The sequence below is a fragment of the Hemicordylus capensis genome, chromosome 4, assembly GCF_027244095.1.
Source record: "Hemicordylus capensis ecotype Gifberg chromosome 4, rHemCap1.1.pri, whole genome shotgun sequence".
Classification (NCBI taxonomy): domain Eukaryota; kingdom Metazoa; phylum Chordata; class Lepidosauria; order Squamata; family Cordylidae; genus Hemicordylus; species Hemicordylus capensis.
The window spans coordinates 49,694,999-49,712,852 of NC_069660.1; the positions used below are offsets into that span (position 1 = coordinate 49,694,999).

Consider the following 17,854-nt stretch of genomic DNA (forward strand, 5'->3'; position numbering starts at 1 on the left):
TTTGCACCAAATAGTTTTAAATAGTTAAATTTAAACAGTTGAATTTATATTTAAATCATTTAACTGTTAAACTATTAACAGTGTAACTACTACTTAAACGGTTTCAGCCTAAACTCTTTAACTGTTAAAGTGCCACTGTAGCAAATGGCACCTTCAGGAGTAAATAGTTGCTTTAGGAGGGAGATTTTGCTAAGGGTACCTCAACCTTCAAGAATGGTTCTTTGAGAGGGCTCAGAGGAAGGCAGGAAGGAGGTGGGGGCAGGAAAATGGCTAACATCCATGCTCTTGTGTAGATGCGCCCATTAGTATTTATTACACAATGTACCTGCAAATCACTTATTTTGGAGTAGCATTAAAACTGACTTTTTTTTGGTAAAATGCTAGAAGATAACCATATTTGTCTGCCAAATAGAGAAAGTACCAAGTCATGCTTAAGGATGACTTGTTCTACATCACGTACATGGTTAGGGAGAAAGCAGACATAAACTTAACCAATGAAAATAAAATTTAGCATTAGGAATATCGATACCACCATATTCCATGGTTGTTGTTTTTTGTAAGGCTTTCACTGCTGAACTTTGTGGTTTCTTGTTCCAAATGAAATACAAAAGCAATTTTTACAATTTATTCAAAATGGGATTGGGACATTGGGACGTTAATAAATAAAAATAAAATATTGGGGAGACCATTCATTTTAATTGCTGCTGTCCATGAAACTGACAGGGCGGACTAGAATTTTAGATCCTGTTCATCTGAATCTACATAATGAATTATGGGTAAGATCCAGAATAAGTAACATTGAAATAAATGAGACATTAATTTCTATGAAGCTTAGCCATAATGAACTTAGTTTGGATGCTGCCCTATGCTTGGAACTTATTGTCCACCTATACATAGAATACAGATAAGCCAGGCAATAACAGGAATGTTTATATAGAGTACTATTGAAAATTACTAATATGCTATACAGTTGGTATTTTTAAATACCCGTCTTGCTCCACAACATTTTCCACACATAGTATTCTATAATTTCCACAAATGGCCTCTTTATCTTATGCTGCCACTTTGTTGTGGCAGGTGCCTGTAACAGAGCTCACCATTTGGGAAATCCAGAACAGATGGCCTGACAAATGCCCATTCCCCTTCCTTCCCCCTGCTTTGCTTTTTCTGCATGTTAATTTTCCTTTTTCTGTCACCACTGAAATCTCTATTCACTCATGAAGCTCACTGGATAACTCTAGGCCAGTCGCTCCTCTCTCAGCCTAACCTACCTCATAGGGTTGTTGTGAAGATTAAAATAACCATGTACACTGCTTTGGGCTCCTTGGAGGAAGAGTGGGATATAAATGTAAAAATATACATTAAATAAATAAATAAAATCTTCCAGACCATGAAAGAGAACCATGGTTCCAGAACAGATGTTTGGTGTAACACCTCTACTTCCCACTCTTTAGAACAGCTCTCTGGACACCTCCTTTCACTTAATGGCCTGCCTCGCCTTCACCACATTTACTGTTTCTTGCCTTGAAAAAAATCATAGAATTAACTCACATAGCAGCACCAATTATTATGAAAAGGCATCTATCTAGGAAGTTGAGCAGCCCTGAGTCTTCTAGTCCCTTGTTGTACCCCTTTTCCAGTTCTCAATGTTTCTTCCAGTTACTCTTGACCTCCTATTCACCTATGCGTGGAATGATTTCTTTTCCTTGGCAGCAGTATCAAGGCAGTGTGCGTGGACATATATTCTGAATGGGGCCTTCCTGGTTCAACCTAAGTGGGATCAAAAATTAACTAACAGCCATAAAAAAAACCTTGTGTGTGTGCACACATGTGCATGCCTTAAAGGGAATAGTGATTCCAACCATGCATTGTTCCATACAACTCTAATTGTAGGGGTAGGTTTTTTGAGCTGGGATTTGAAGAAAGATGACACCACATAGGAGTCCTAGGAGGGACTTGCATATAGGGAACATCAAAGGACAATGGGGAGAGTAATTTAAGGAAACAGGAAAGTGAGGAGCAAATATCACGGGCAGGGATCCTTCCAAGCAAACATACAATGTAAGCAATCTCAATGAAATAAATGGAATTTCCTCTGAACAAACATGAAGTGAAAATGTTTTTACAATTGGCTTACATATTTAGTATTAAGGCAGTTACTCACTCAGATCACTCCAAGGGACTGGCCACTTTTTTCATTTTTATAAAGTCAGAAGAGTTACACTATTACATCAATAACTGACAAGTATTTTTCTTACAGATTTATCCCAGTATTTTATTTTAAACCATTATTTAACCCTCTTTCCCCCTCTGTACCTCCTAATGAGGTCCTTTTTCTTTCTCTATATTTCCACCTATTAGCCCTCCAATATTCTTTCCCCCCCATTTCATAGCCCCCACCTCTGCATCCCTATATCTCAGCTACCAGCTTTTTAAACTTTGTTCCCACCCCCAAAGTATTACTTCATCCCACTTCATTTATTTATTTTCCCATCCCATAGGTCTCTTTGCATGTCATATGCCTTGCTAGAGCATATAAAAACATCAGTCTAGTCCAACATTCTGTTTCCAATAGTGGCCAGCTAGATTTTCCTGCAAGCACACAAACTGGGACACACATTCCCCTGTTTGTTCCCAGAGACATCAGAGATTCATTTCTACTGTACATCCAGGTTCCACTTAGCAATTGTGGCTAATATCCATAAACAGACATACTACTACTACTGTTTATAAACCGCTTGTCAACCAAAGTGGTTTACACAGAAAAATAATGAAAACTAGCTGAACCAGGCGCAGAACACCTGCGCCTCTAGTTCGCCACTGCTGCTGTCTCCTGCCTGTCACCTTCGGCCTCCGCTCCCCCTGCCTGCCCACCGGCCTCCACCACTGTGCTTCCCTCGCCACCACCGTTTTCTTGCCGGCTGGCCTCTCTCCCTCCTCGCCTGCCCAGCTGCCACTGCTTGCTGCCCTTTTGTTTCCCTGCTGACTGCTGCCACCATTTTCTTCCCTCTTACCCGTCCCCATCAGTATCTGGCAGCTGCTCGAAAGAGCTGCCACACATGGGATTAGCGACTGGTAAGCCTTAGAGAAATATATATAAAGAAGAAGATGGTTCCCTTTCCCCAAAAGGCTTGCAATCTAAGGCAGACACCAGCAACAGCCACTGGCGAGATGATATGCAGCGGTTGCATAGGGTCAGTTGTTCTCCCCTTGCTAAATATAAGAGAATCACCACTTTGAAAGATGCCTCTGCTTAGTTAGAAGTTAGCACCTATCCTCCGTGAATTTTGCCAACCCTGTAAAATGCTACTACCATCATTATATTTTGTGATCACACATTTTATAGATTGTGTTATTTATGTAATAAACTGATATCTCACCCTTCTAGGTGAGATATTGATGTATTATTATCCTGTGAGATATCTAATATATAGATATATTATCATCCTGTGAGCCATATGTCTTGTGCGGCTTACAGGATAATAAACAATAAAATCTAAAACATTAGAAAAAACAGGGAGAATAGAGTAGCATTAAACAATTTTAATCAGGAATTCAAAGCCTAATAAAAAGGTTTTCGCTGGGGGGGGGGACACACCCCATCAAATGGTTGCTGCGGTTGCCAGTGAGCTGCTTTGCAAAGAACATTCCATAAATGAGATGCCATGCCACAAGCAAAAAGGCCTTATTCTCAGTTACCACACATGTTGCCATGCCCCCACAAATTCCGGGTTTCACCCAGATTTTAAGCATCTCACCCAGATTGCTTAGCCTACCCAGATTCGCCCGGATTTCAGCAATAATAATAATAATAATAATAATAATAATAATAATATAATGTAATTAAAAAGGCTAAGCTCTATCCCTTGTAGAAGTGGAGTTATGGAACAAAACGTGCAGTCATTATTCTGCTAAAAAAAATTTCAAGACAATTTACATAATATGCAAATTAGACATCTGGATTTGGAAAGCCAGAATATGGCAATCCTACGAGTGACCCATCTGGCTTCGATGTCAGACATGCCAAGGATCGCCACCAAAGTTTACCATAGGGTATAGGGAGGCTTGTGTTGAGAGTAGGCAATTTTTCAGGCATCCAGGGCTTTACAAGTAAGCACAACCACTATGCTTAGAGATCAGGAATCTGAGAAGCTGTCTGAGCACCAGCGAGATGTATTCCTACCAAATGCTCCCAGCATCTGGACAAACTGCAGTCTCTAAGCATTATTCAAAGACAATTTCAGGTACAGCACATTACGATAATATGTGAAGTACTTCTTTTTGTCTATTCTGTACTTCCTGCCAATCGATTTCATTGAGTGACTCCCAAGAATGGGAGAAAAAAATAACTCTCCCTCCACACCATTCATAATGTTATAAGCCTCTATCATGTTGTGATCAAAGTTGCAATTTTAACAATTACTGGGAAGTTAGACCCATTGTATTCATTGGGAATTACTTCTTGTGTAAGCATCCTTAGAATCAGACTGCTAGAAGCAAAACAAAACACAGACTACTTAGCCATTGTAGGGAAAGTGTTTCACCATCTTGATCACTCTGGTCACCCTTCTCTGCACATTTCCAGCTCTATAAATCTTTCAGAGATGAGGTTACCAGTACTGCAAATTCAAATATAGTGTAGATTTATATAAAGCCATTATAATACTGGCTGTTTTATTTTCAGTAATCCAAGGCTTGGAAAGCAGGTTCAAATCCAATACGAAGTAAACTTTACCAGTTTTAAATCAAAATTATAAATTTCAATCACATAATTTCTGATTCTTAGTACAAGTAACCTTTGTAATTATCAGGGTTCCATAAATTCACTTGCCTGCTTGTCAGTAACCTTTGCCCAAGCCCCAACCAGCACAAAATTCCCTACTTTACTTAGGTAGTGGCAACAGCAAGACCCTGTTGGTGCTACCTGCAAAAGCCCAGCACAAAAACAAGAAAAAGAGCCACCCTTCCTCCATGGAGACCTTGGAGGAAGATATTGTTGACCATGCAAATGGCACTTGTGCATGTGCATGCTGGTGCCGCACAGGGGTTCTTGGGACCAGTGCTGCCACAGCAGGAAGCTGCATGGGGCGGCAGAGAGGAATTAAGGACCTGTTCTCCTCTTTCATAAGGCTCCCCAGTGCCGGTAGTTCTGGCATATCCCTAGAACTGTTTCCACAAGCCACCAGACGAGTTGCCACTGGCTCATCTGGTGGCTACCCAAGGACAGGCCTTCTCTGTTGCTATTCTGAGGCTTTGGAAAGCGCTCCCTGCTGAAATAAGAGCCTCCCCAACTCTGATAACTTTTAAGATGGCAGTGAACACATTTGTTCACCTAGGCTTTTAATTAGACTTACAGTTTTTAACATTGTGTTAAATTTTAATTATTTCAATGTTTTAACATTTTAATTTGTAATGGTTTATTGTGAACTACCCAGAGACAGAGATTTGGGGCAGTATATATCTGTTAAATAAAACCCAGTACAAGAAAGAGAAAGCATTCCTCCTTTTCTCTTCCAAATTATTTCTGAAGGAAAGATGAATTATTTTCCCTTCCCACTGTTATTTTTCAGGAGGTGGCAGGAGATGTAGGGCATGAAACCACCTCATGGGGAGGAGTCTGTGGTAACCATAATTGCTTCATAAGAAGCCAAAACAATACTTACAGGTTCCTAGTAATCTCTGCAACCTTTCAGAATCCAGCAGCTCCAAAATGTACCCTGTCTTAATTTTACATTTAAAACAAATGTCTGAAAACCACATTACCTACTGTTTTGTTCCCAGACATATCTATATGCACAAAAACAAAGCATTTATTTAGCTTAAAACTAAGTAAATAATAGATTTCTTACTATGCTTGGTCCTTATCTCTCCTGAAATATTGAATTTCTGGCCAAGTCACAGCAAAATCCCTCAATTTTAAACAGATGTTTAAAAATTTAAAAAGCTGTTTAACAGATCTAGTAATTAGTCACTGTAAGTGGAATGTTGTAGAAGTGGTTTATCCCTGCTTCTGGCAGATCAACATTTTTGTTTACTGACATACTTATCTGACATGATAGAGGAAACTAGATACTCTTCAAATTAACAAGTGATTGTTCAAATGAGCATTGATTGCTCCGACCAAATGAGCCACCTACTACTGTAGCATCTGCAAGAATAACCGTGCAAAAGTTATGTTTACTTTAATTCCGCATGTAAATGTTTGCATTTAATTACGACAAACACTTGAATTACCACTGTGCATTTCACTCCCCACAAAACAAGCTTCTACATATTGCGAAATGCAGTTCCGATGCAAAAGTCATATTTTCGTGTATTTTTCAAAGGTGCAAATCACCATTCACACAGGTAAAAACTATAAAACTAATCCCAGTAAAAATACTAAGTACGTTGCTGTAGTCACCAAATTAGACCGTCCTCTCTGACCCTTTACACTTAAACTTTGACCTTTCTATTGTGACGCATTACAACTCAGGACGTCTCGCGAGATTCTTTGGCACTCTAAGAAGAGCGGGCTTTTGGATGAAGTTGCACAAACAACTTATTATTCTCGCGAGTAGCTAGACGGATCTTTCCAAGACACATCATCTCGCGAGATGTACTTGGCCGGCGAAGGGTTTTGCACCACGACCAGAGTTATTGTGGCGAAATCTCGCGAGAGCCCGTGCAGCGAGCGTCGGGTAGCCCCACATCGCTTCCACAGACCCTCCTCCAAGCAGTAGGACGCGGCGGGCGCCATTTCAGGGAGCAGTCAGTGTTTCTGGACCCAGATCTGAATCTTTGTGTTCTGTAACTTCCTCGAGTTTGCGCTTAGCTATCGTTTTTTCCCGAGGCGCAGACGCCTCTTGATCTTTTTTCCCGCCGTTGTCGCTGACGGGAGAACTTCGTCGTTTTGGGGCCCAGTTTACCCCACAGCACATCCGGAGCCAGAGGAAGCGAAACAACAGTAGCGGCCGCCCGCCTGCCTGCGCGCCTGCCTGCCTCACGGACACCTGAGCTAGAAGCGAGACCCCCAGCAGCACAGGTGACAGGTTTTCTCCGCTCGGACGCCCCTTTTCCTGGCATCTTGCCGGGGGCGCGGCGTGGCGTGCGGGTGTTTTGCTAGATTAGAAGGCAGCGCAGGCGGCTGCCGTCTCGTGATAGGCCTGGTCGGGGCCTGGCCCTGCCTCTCCTTGCCTGACTGCATTTGGGGTTGCCTGAGTTTGGCTTGCCAAACTGGGATGACCAGTCCTTTGGCGGTGGGGTGGGAATGGCATAGCCGCTTTTGTTGCGCAACTGGGAGAAATGGGGAAACTGAGTGGTTTGGTCGGTTGGGAATATTGTCTGTCTTGTTTACACGTAAGGTTTCTTGAAGCAGAGCCAGTTTCCTCCATCTCATGACGATCGCGGTATGTCCCGCCACAAAATTTCTAACCATCTTTTTTATTACTTTAGATACTCTCTTGGGAAGCGGTTTAGAACTTCGTAGTGTGTGTGTGTAAACTCAAAGGCTGGTAACCTGGAGAATACGGGCGGTTGGTCAAGAGCCAGTGTAATAATTGTTGGAAGGATTGTAGAAAGCTGTTTACTACTAGGGTGTAAACTCCAAAAGATGGCAGGGTGTGTGTGCAGTTTGATCTCTTATCTACTAAAACGATTCTTCAGGATATTTTAAAATATATATATTTGTATCAAAAGTTGGATCTAAAAAATCAGGGTGAGTTTATTTAAATCTTGGAAAACACCTGCAAGTTTTTTATTTGGTAATTAATGTATTTGGTTATTATAAGCCATCAGTAGGTAACGGGGGCTTTTATACTACCTAGAAACATAATTCAAAATCTTTAGTAATGCAGTATATCAATATTTTATACCGTAGAACTTGTGTCTTAACAAACCAGTAGAAGGATAACTGTGCAACTACTTTTGTAAGCCCAGGGAGGATTTCATCTAGTTTTCCTTGAACAGTAGTGCACTCCTCCTTGCCACATGGCAAACTACTTTTGAAACCAAGAGAAAGTCTTGGAAGCCGTTTGGGGAAAGAATGCTATTTGCTCACTAGGCGAAAAAAGATTTTACTGGGCTATGACAAGCTCTTTGTATGATCCTAAGCAGCTTTAAATATTAATGATTTGCCATAAAAAATACATTATTTCTTGTGAAGTATTTATCATACTTGTAAGTCATAGTTTAGTCTCTTACATAGGTGGGCATTTAACAAAGTTTAACAGGATTATGTATTGGTTTTTATGTGACTAAGTGTAGACTTAGAATGAAATTTGTACACTTGCACTGACATTTGTATTTCAGTTTTTTATCAGGTTTTTAAAATATGCATTTTAATGTAACAAACGAAAAGCCAGTTGACAGTTTTATAAAATGTGTCATATTTTAATTGAATATAGTGAATTTTGTGTGATTAGTTAACTCTTAATTATAGTTTTTGTGTGGGATTTTTTGTGCGTACTTTGCTGTCAATATTGATAGCACAAAAAAGGTAAAATACCCAACTTGTAATCTGTTCATGTATTTCTGTGCATTATGTTCGAATGGTATGTGCTTCCTTTTTACTTATTGTCTTTTCTAAGTAGTCTGTGTTATGTTCAGTACTAGGGATGTGCACGAACTGAAGTCTGTACACTGATTCAGAGCCACAGGAAGGCAAATGGGATCTTTTAAAAAGAGGACAGCAGGCCCTTGCTTGCTCGCTGCCGCCACACACAGCTTCCTGCTGGGATGGCGCTGCCCCCCAAGAGTCCATGTGTGCTGCTGGCATACACATGACATCTGCTGACCGTGCAAATGGCACACATGCATGCACGCATGCTCTGTGCGTGCCAATTGGCAACACTGGTACAGCAGGAAGCTGCATGTGGCAGCGGAGAGCAGGTGAGGACCTTCTTTTCTCTTTAAAAGATCCCGCAGTGCCGAACCAGTGCATGAACCTCGTTCCATGCACATCTCTATTCAGTTCCACAACCTTAAGCAAGTTATGTTGCTTTGCCAAAGGCATCTCCCAAACTTGCTTTATTTCTAAACATCCATGCTTCACTGTTGTACTAATTCCTACAGTAACCCTGTGATGTAAGTAGCAGGTGGACAGATAAGGGGTTGCTGAGCAACTCGGTGAGTTTTTTATTTACCTAAGGCTTCAGATATCCAGTCCTCTCTTCTCTACCAGTTTTTTAACCTCTGAATGACATTGCTGTTTCATTGTCGGCACTTAAACATTTGTATTGTGCTGCTAGACTGACTTAGCAAAACGTTTGAAGTGTGTATTAAAACATGTTCTGCTTGATTGTGGCTAAACCACCTAATGGCACAGTGGGGAAATGACTTGACTAGCAAGCCAAAAGTTGCTGGTTTGAATCCCCAGTGGAATGTTTTCATATAACCACCTATCTCGGGCAGCAGTGATATAGGAAGATGCTGAAAGGCATCATCTCATACTGCATGGGAGATGGCAATTGTAAACCCCTCCTGTATTCTACCAAAGACAACCACAGGACTCTGTGGTCGCCAGGAGTTGACAGCAACTCCACGACACACTTTACATTTACTTGATTGTGACCATATCTTCTAATTACCATTTGCATTGGCCACAATTATTTCAAAACAGGTTATCTTGCTGCTCAGATTCTAAGAGAGACTTGGGTTTTTAAAATCATCATCTCTTTAATTTTCTTAACGGTTAAATTGACCATTGTCTCAAGTTTCCCCACAGTTGCATAACTCCACATCTGGGTATTTGATAAAGTAGTTACTGATAATTGTGCACGTTAATTATTCTTTAGTCATAGCTGCAGAGATGTGTTTTGGAAAAATTCCCTTATACTTTATTTTTCTATGGAAAAATTGAATTAAAAAAAAAATCTAGGTTTTATGCAAGTGAGGCAGTTTGCATGGCAAATTTCCCTAGGAAGTTTTCCAATTCAAAAATTTCCAGAAAACCCACATTTCTGCCTATAATTTTGGCATATGATTCATATGGGCAGTGCCAGGTCATTTCTCAACATAATATTGACCCATGATTCCAACTTAGTATTTCCTATGCCATGTACAAATGACAGGGTCTTCTATGAGTTGATAACTGGTTAAAGAACATGAAGCAGAGGTGAGGTGTCCAAGTTTATTTTATTTATTAAAAAATTTTTATACCGCCCAAAACATGCGTCTCTGGGCGGTTTACAGTGGGATAGAAACAAAATAAAACATTCGTTAAGACAAAAATGGGGAGGGGGGAAGCACACACACACACAAGTTTGTAGATTATACCAAACTATTCAGGTGGTAAAAGCAAAAAATGGTTTGCAAAGACCTCCAAAGGGATCTCTCCAAACTGAATGAATGGGCAAGAAAGTAGCAATTGTGCTTGGTTGTAAATAAGTCATAAGTTATTTACACTTTGGACTAACTGCCCTGCCCCCTAACTGATCTGCCTCACACCTACAAATTAAAGAAGTCTAGCTCTTGGTGACTAGCCAGGAAAGAAAGGTAATGGTTGACAGCTCAGTGAAAACACTGATCTATATACAGCAGTTGTGGGCAGGGGGAATGCAAATCCCATGCTAGGGATTGAAAATTAAAATCTATGGTGCAACCATGTTGGAAACATTGGCTATTCAATCTGGATGTGAAACACTTTGCATAGTTCTGATCACCGCAGAAATGTAGAAGAGGGCAACCAAATAATGGAGCACCTTTCTTAACAAGGAAAGGCTAGAGTGTTTCAAAATTAAGTGGGGAGAGGTGTACAACTATGCTCGGTGTGGAAAGTGGTCTTTTCTCCTTCCCTCCACCTTCACTGTGCTTACAACATTAGAACCAAGAATAATTGGCAGGAGGCTGGACAAAAGGAAGTTATGCTTCAAAAAGCACATAATGAATCTATAGAATTTGCTGCTGCTATAGATGGCTTTGAAAGATTTGACAAATTCATGGAGGCAAAGTTTGTCGATGGCTGTTAGTCATGATGATTGTATGCTACCTTAGGTTTAGGGAAGTATGTCCCTGAATACCAGTTGCAGGAGATCATGCTTCCATCTCCTGCTTCTGAACTTCATGGAGGCATCTGGTTGACTCCTGTGTGGAAGTTGTTACTGGACTAGATAAGCTTTTGGTCTGACCTAGCACAGTTGCTTCATATGAACATAAAAATATCCTAGTTTAGTGATATGGAGAAGCTGCTGCCAGTCTTTGTAGACAATACTGGGCTAGATAGACCTATGGTCTTAACTCTGTATACGGCCGCTTCCTATGTTCCTATATTCATAGAAATGTCAACAGTTCTTCCCATAAGAAGTACCCACAGTTAATGAGTCATTTTGTCTATTGTCATATTTTCAAAAAAGGCAGAGCTGTCAGACTTGGTTTAAAAAACAGTTTGAAATGTAGGATCTTTGCATACATTTTTTCTATGCAGCTCTTACAAATAGGTGTTGCTTTCTTGAGATAGTGGTTATGTACTCAGTTTCACTTAGTTCTTTCACTAACATACATCTGTTCTGGTAACTGCCTGTAATATTTTATCCTGTTGACTCATCTATCTGGCATTTGTTTCAAGTCCTTCTTTTTAGTAACTGTGCTCTAGCAACTTCAGTGGTAGATCCTGCTGAACCAGGGGCTTATGTGTATTGACATTACATGTTAACACTTAGAAATCAGAACTATTGGAGAAGTTGGATCTCTGTTCTGGTTAGTTGCAATTGGTTATCACAGATTAATTGTGCTTGCTGAATTCTATACATCAGATCTGGAAAGTATTGTTATCACAACTACGAATTAAGGACTGTCTACAGAGGATTTAAGTTTATTGAACCCTGTGACGGACCTTGTGTTCTATTTCGGACCTACTTCATGTGTTTTATGGACCTCTGAACTGGTTTGAATGTCTGGTGGTTCTGCCAGTTCAAAAGGTGTGTGTGAGGGATATATTTTAAGGACTGGGGAGGGTGCTCTTGCCTCTCATGCTGCATTCCTCCCACCGGCACTGCCTTTTAAAATGGTCTGGTGGGGTGGCAGCGTACCTCTTTTCCACCCGGTGCTGCCTCAGACTGGAAGTGCCTGGTTTGCGTGTGTGCGTGGACACCACACTTGCTCATGCACACATCTCAACATGCGCACACACACCAGGCATTTCTGGTCCGAGGAGGCATGGGGCGGCAAGGAAGTATGCTGTTGCCCTGCCAAACCGTTTTAAAAGGCTGCTCTGGTAGGGGAAATGCGGCGGGAGGTGTACATCCCTGCCCATTAGTGTACGTCACTGAATTTTCTGTCCTATTTCACAATTTAGTTAAACCATTCTATCTTATGCATATGAGGTAATATTTTAATTTTCACACTGGCTGTTACCCTGTATACTATTGAGTTGTATATACTGTTGAGTTGTATATTGACCAACTTTTTAAATCTAAGTACTTGTAGTTACTTTTGTTGGCAAACATGGAGGTTTCTCTGTTGCTAGTTATTAGCAATTGGTATTTGTTGATCCCATAAAAGAGGGTATTTGGGATAGTTGGACTAATCTGTGTTGAATTTTTTGATTCAAGGAGTCAGTGATTCATGGCAGAACTTGGGTGATGGGAAATCATCAGATTTGTGAGGAACTTCTTAATCTTGAAGCTCTAATGAGCCTTTTCCCCACTGTAGGGATATTTATCCCAAACCTTGAAGGTCAGGTGATAAAATGGATTATAGTGTCATAATTTTAGGATAGCTCTATTCTCTATTAGATTTCTGGGCAGTGTCTTAAATGATCAAACTTTGAACTTCAGGAGCACTTCATGTGAAATAAAACTTGATGAGAAGCACATGTGAAATAAACATTCCAGAGTCCTTTTTGTGGGTAGATACTACACACATGCAGTCTTCTGTTCTGTCCTTCATAAAATCAAGACGAATAGCTTTAGGACCGAGGATCATTTTTATCCTAAATGTGAAAATCTTGGTTCATAGAGCTTGATATTAGTCAGTCATGATCAATAAATCATGGTTTATCAAGCAGGGATGCAAGTTGAACCGATGTACTCCCTCCCCTCAGCCCATCTCAGGTTGTGCGCTGCTGGACATCCTGATTTAAACCACTACTCTGCAGCTTGTCTGAAACTGTGAAATGTGGTTTAACGCATGTTTACGTGTGTGAAATAAACTTGCAGGCCAGAATTAAACCAAAGCCCCCAGTTTTTCATGATTCATCATTTAAATAATCCAGATTGAAACATCATGGCTTCAAGATGGAGCCAAGGGGTAGGGAGGTGCTCGGAGCCGGCAGGGGTGGTGGTGGTTCGAAGGCGGGGGGCATACTTTTAAGGATGCGGGAGGGTGCCCTTATCAGTGGGCGGTAGTATCAAGGCAGTGTGTGTGTACCTGCATTCAGAATGGGCCTTCCTGATTCAACCTGAGCGGGATCTAAAAATGAACTGGGTGGACATCCAAAAACCTTTGAGCGTGCACACACCTTAGAGGGAACAGTGGCCCTTATCCTCCTGCCATCTTTCCCCCCTCCAGCACTCCATTTAAAAACTCTCTGTCAGGGTGGCAGGGAGGTACACTGGAGACGTTTTAAATGGAGCGCTGGCAGGGGAAACGTGGTGGGAGGGGTACGGGCACCTTCCAATGCCCTTAAAAGCATGTCATCCCACCTTCGGACCAGCAGAACCACCGGTCCATTGAACCAGCTCAGAGGCCCATAAAGGGGAGGAGGGAGTGCGTGGGCTTGGCTCTCATTTCTTAGCAAATAAAGCACAGTTGATTTGGTCATTTGAATTGGTCCAGATGGAGTTTCACAGACATGAAGGTTGCAAACCTACCAGTTACTTGGAAATGTGAGGTGATCCAATTTTGTCACTTATCATCCGTAGCATCAAATGTCTTTTTTCACAACATTCTGAATGTGCTTTGTGTGACTAAAATGTTCTCTTTTTCTTTTTAGGTGTTCTGAAAAAATGGCTGATGATATTGATATTGAAGCAATGCTTGAGGCACCTTATAAGAAGGTGAGATTATGTGCCAGTAAGGTCTTTAGCAATATACATTTAGTATTATTCATGAAACTACTGCTGAACTGTAAACTAACATCCCCGGAGCCCTCATGATATATCTTATTGGACATGCGTTACATGTATCTTACAAGTAACTATATGCTGTTAATGTAATTATATTGTGCAGTAGTTTCACTTCAGCGTGATGAATAAATGCCCATCTATCTCTCTTTGTAGACTTGCCTAACGATATCTCACCTCTACTCCCATGAATTCACCTTTGATTCCAGTGTGAACTGTCAATCATAAGGTAGTAATTGAGTGACGTATCGCTGTACTGTGGTCCCCCTAGGTAAAAACAAAGAAACAAGCAAAACAAAAAAACACTCTCCTAAAAACTACCAGCTCGATTTTGGTATAGCAACAAGGTGAATGCAGTGGTTTGGGCAAATAGCAGGGTTCCAAGAATAACTTCTTCCCCAAGTTCATGGCAAGCAAATCCTTAGTCTGCTTAATACAAGAAGAGTGACTGCTTCTTCTTTTAAAGATAGACTGGTGATTAATCTTTAACAGGACAGGTGGCAATCAGCTGTTGTGCGAAAGACGTTTCCGAAATTCTTGGATCCCTGAATAGTTCACATTTTACTAAAAGTAAGGCAAAGTATCGCAGTCTGCCATTCATTGTGAAAGAGTATTCTTCTATTTAGAAACTGTCAACTTTTATATATTTATCTACATTTCTGAATGTTTAGTACCTAGCTTCAGATCTAAAGAGACAGCAAATATATTTTTTTCATCAGATATTGGTGAAACTAATTATGCATGTAGTAGCACTGGCTTCACATATAAATGTGTGTATATATATATATATATAAAAAATCTTAAGTAATGTAGCAGCTGAACTCATGGACTGGTGTGATAACTACAATAAATATAACAGCAACTATTAGATTACTATGGAGTATGTTTAGTGCAGCGTGCGGTATGAGTTTTGGAAAAGTTTGTAACCTTTTTAAACTTTCATGTTTAGTTTTACATAATATTTAGTCACTAAACATTTGAAGTGAATAATAATTTGCAATGTTACTTTTGTGTGCTAGTTTAACATGGATATTTTCCATGTGAACAGGTATGGAAATAGGGAATATTTAGGCTGGACTGGTTGGATGGATTATTGATGACTGACTTGGGAGTCGACGTTACTAAAGCAGTGTGAATCCCTGTTTGCTTCAGGGCGAGATGTGTGACAGAGGTGGCATCAAGCTCTTACAGTCCCAACCCTCCAACGAAAATGGGCGAAGATCTCAGGAATGGCATCGGTCACAGGAAATCGATAGTGGCTGGCTGCTAGCATGGCCACTTGGGGCTTAGGCAGAGATATAGCCTTGGTACTGGTCAAAAGGGATCATAGTACATGAAAATGTTCTTAAACCTGAAACTTGCTTTTACATTTTATTCACTTAACCACTTGAGTGCTGAAAACTGCTCGATAATTATAAGTCATGTAAGGAAGTACGTACAATTTATATATATATTTTTTAACATTAATTTTTGTATTTATAATTGTATGACTTAGATGTAAGCAGCAAAGTGGTTAAACAAGCCTAAATTAGTAGCCCTCCATATTAACTGTAAAATTTAGTATTAAAATTTTTGTTTTGTATTTTCTTATCCCTGTTCCCATTACCCTTTTTGACCACTTGAAATGTTTCCACTTCGTCCTCACGATGTTCTTCTATCAACCCTGCTTAGGATGAGAACAAATTGAGCAGTGCCAATGGCCATGAAGAACGCAGCAAGAAGTAAGTTTTTACTGGTTTCCTTTAGTGCATAGTATTGCCTAGGAAAGCATTCTTGTTCCAGATAAGTTTATTTAGCAGCCAGCCTCCCTTCATTGTAATAATCTAAATGTTCTTCAGTCATTGAACAAGCAAATGCATCATAGTCCTGGACTGAAAAAGTACTACTTCAGGGGAGAAGCATGAGCAGAATCCTTGCCTTTTATGTCATAACTTTCAAAATTTCTACCTTCAGACTTGCAACTCAAGATAGCAACATAGTGATCAATAAAACTAAATATATCATTATGAAATGCCTATATAATCTAGACCTTTGTGAATATTTGCCTAATATAAACAGCTTTTAAAGAGAGTCCTCCATCATAAGACTTAAGTAAAACTTACTGTAGTATGAGATTTTGTAGGTGAAAATATCCACCAGATGAGGAAAGCTCTTGTCTACAAAAGTTTGGGGCACAACAAATCTTTGAGGTGCCATGAAACTCGTGGTCATAAGCAGATATAGCTACCCTTTGGGGAAGTTTTTTGCAGTCTGTGAAATGTGTGGTTAAGATGTATCTTAATAAGAACATAAGAACAGTCCTACTGGATCAGGTCCAAGTCCTATTTGTCTAGCATCCTATTCCCATAGTGGCCTACCAGATGCCTCTGAGAAGCCCACAGGCAAGAGGTGAGGGCATGCTCTCTCACTTGCAGTTGCTCCCCTGCAACTGGTATTTAGAGGCATCTTTCCTCTGAGACTGGATTTGGCCTATAGCCACCAGATTAGTAGCCATTGATAGACAAATTCGTGGAGAACAGGTCTAAGCCCCTTTTAAAGCCATCCAAGCTAGTGGCCATCACCACATCCATGGTAGAGAATTCCTTAGATTGATTATACACTGTGTGAAAAAGTAGTTCCTTTTGTTGGCTGAAAACTTGGTGGCCTTCAGTTCCATGGGATGACTCCTGGTTCTAGTGTTGCGAGAGAGGGAGAAAATTTTACTGTTATCCACTACCTCTACTCTATGCATTATTTTATACACCTTGGTCATGTCTCCTCATAGTCGCTTCCTTTCCATACTAAAAAGCCCCAGATGCTGTAGCCTTGCTTTATAAGGAAGGTGTTCCAGGCCCCCCCCGATCATCTTGGTTGCTCTCTTCTGCACCTTTTCCAGTTCTACAATGTCCTCCTTAAGATACAGTGACTAGAACTGTACACAATATTCCAGATGTGGATGCACCATAGATTTGTTTAAGGGCATTATAATATTAGCATTTTTATTTTCATTCACCTTCCTAATGATCCCTAGCATGGAATTTGCCTTTTTCACAGCTGCCGCGCACTGAGTCGACACTTTCAACAAGCTGTCTACCACGACCCCAAGATCTCTCTCCTGGTCAGTCACCGACAGCTCAGACCCCATCAGTGTATATGTGAAGTTGGGGTGTTTTGCCTCAATATGCATCACTTTACACTTTCAGTTTTGCAAGGTTTGAGCCACCACAGAGATGGCTCTATCCCAAGTTCCAGCCAGGCTTGGCTCTCTTAATGACACCTTTTGAAATGATTATTCCCTTATATTAAGCAGGGGAAGAGTAATTGTCCATATCCAACCCCAGCACAGCATTCCTCCAGTGGTTATTGCTGGTACCTACCTTCTGTGAACTGGCCCTTTTTAGAACAGGGACACATCTTATTTATTATTTATTAGTATTTTCCTGTGTACAGAAACCAAAAATTCCTTAACAAGTTCTCATATAAGTATTCATAGTGGTTAGCAGTTTTTCTGAGAGAACTGTTTTAGGTTAGGATGCTGGTTCCCACTGGGGTTTTTCCAGATAAATGAGATGAACCAACTTAATATAAGAATAAAACAGATTTGGTAATCTTCACCCAATTAGACAATCTGCTTACTTATACAAAAAGAAGCCTAAGTGAGAACGTTCATGCTCTTTCCTTAAGTCTGTCAAAGAGGACTGAATATCAGTTTGAAGCTGAAAGGCCTTTGTTAGCTAAGCAAGCTAACAATTAATTTAAACTGAACTGTGTTAGCGCAGGTGTATGCTCTTCTAACAATCAATAACATAAAATTCTGGCCTTTGACTCTTATACAA

General features: G+C 40.5%; 1 protein-coding gene across 2 annotated transcripts in view; it reads left to right on the forward strand.

The window, feature by feature from the left end:
* Positions 1 to 6,682: 6,682 nt before the first annotated feature.
* Positions 6,683 to 17,854, forward strand: part of RBM39 (RNA binding motif protein 39) — a 41,342-nt gene continuing 30,170 nt past the window's right edge. The window contains exons 1-4 of one of the 2 annotated variants that reach the window (XM_053244022.1): positions 6,683 to 7,024; positions 13,910 to 13,973; positions 14,196 to 15,346; positions 15,711 to 15,760. In XM_053244022.1, the coding sequence (XP_053099997.1) occupies positions 15,311 to 15,346; positions 15,711 to 15,760 (86 nt within the window). In that variant the 5' untranslated portion in view covers positions 6,683 to 7,024; positions 13,910 to 13,973; positions 14,196 to 15,310. The remainder of the gene's footprint in view (positions 7,025 to 13,909; positions 13,974 to 14,195; positions 15,347 to 15,710; positions 15,761 to 17,854) is intronic. The other variant, XM_053244021.1, reaches the window with a different exon arrangement.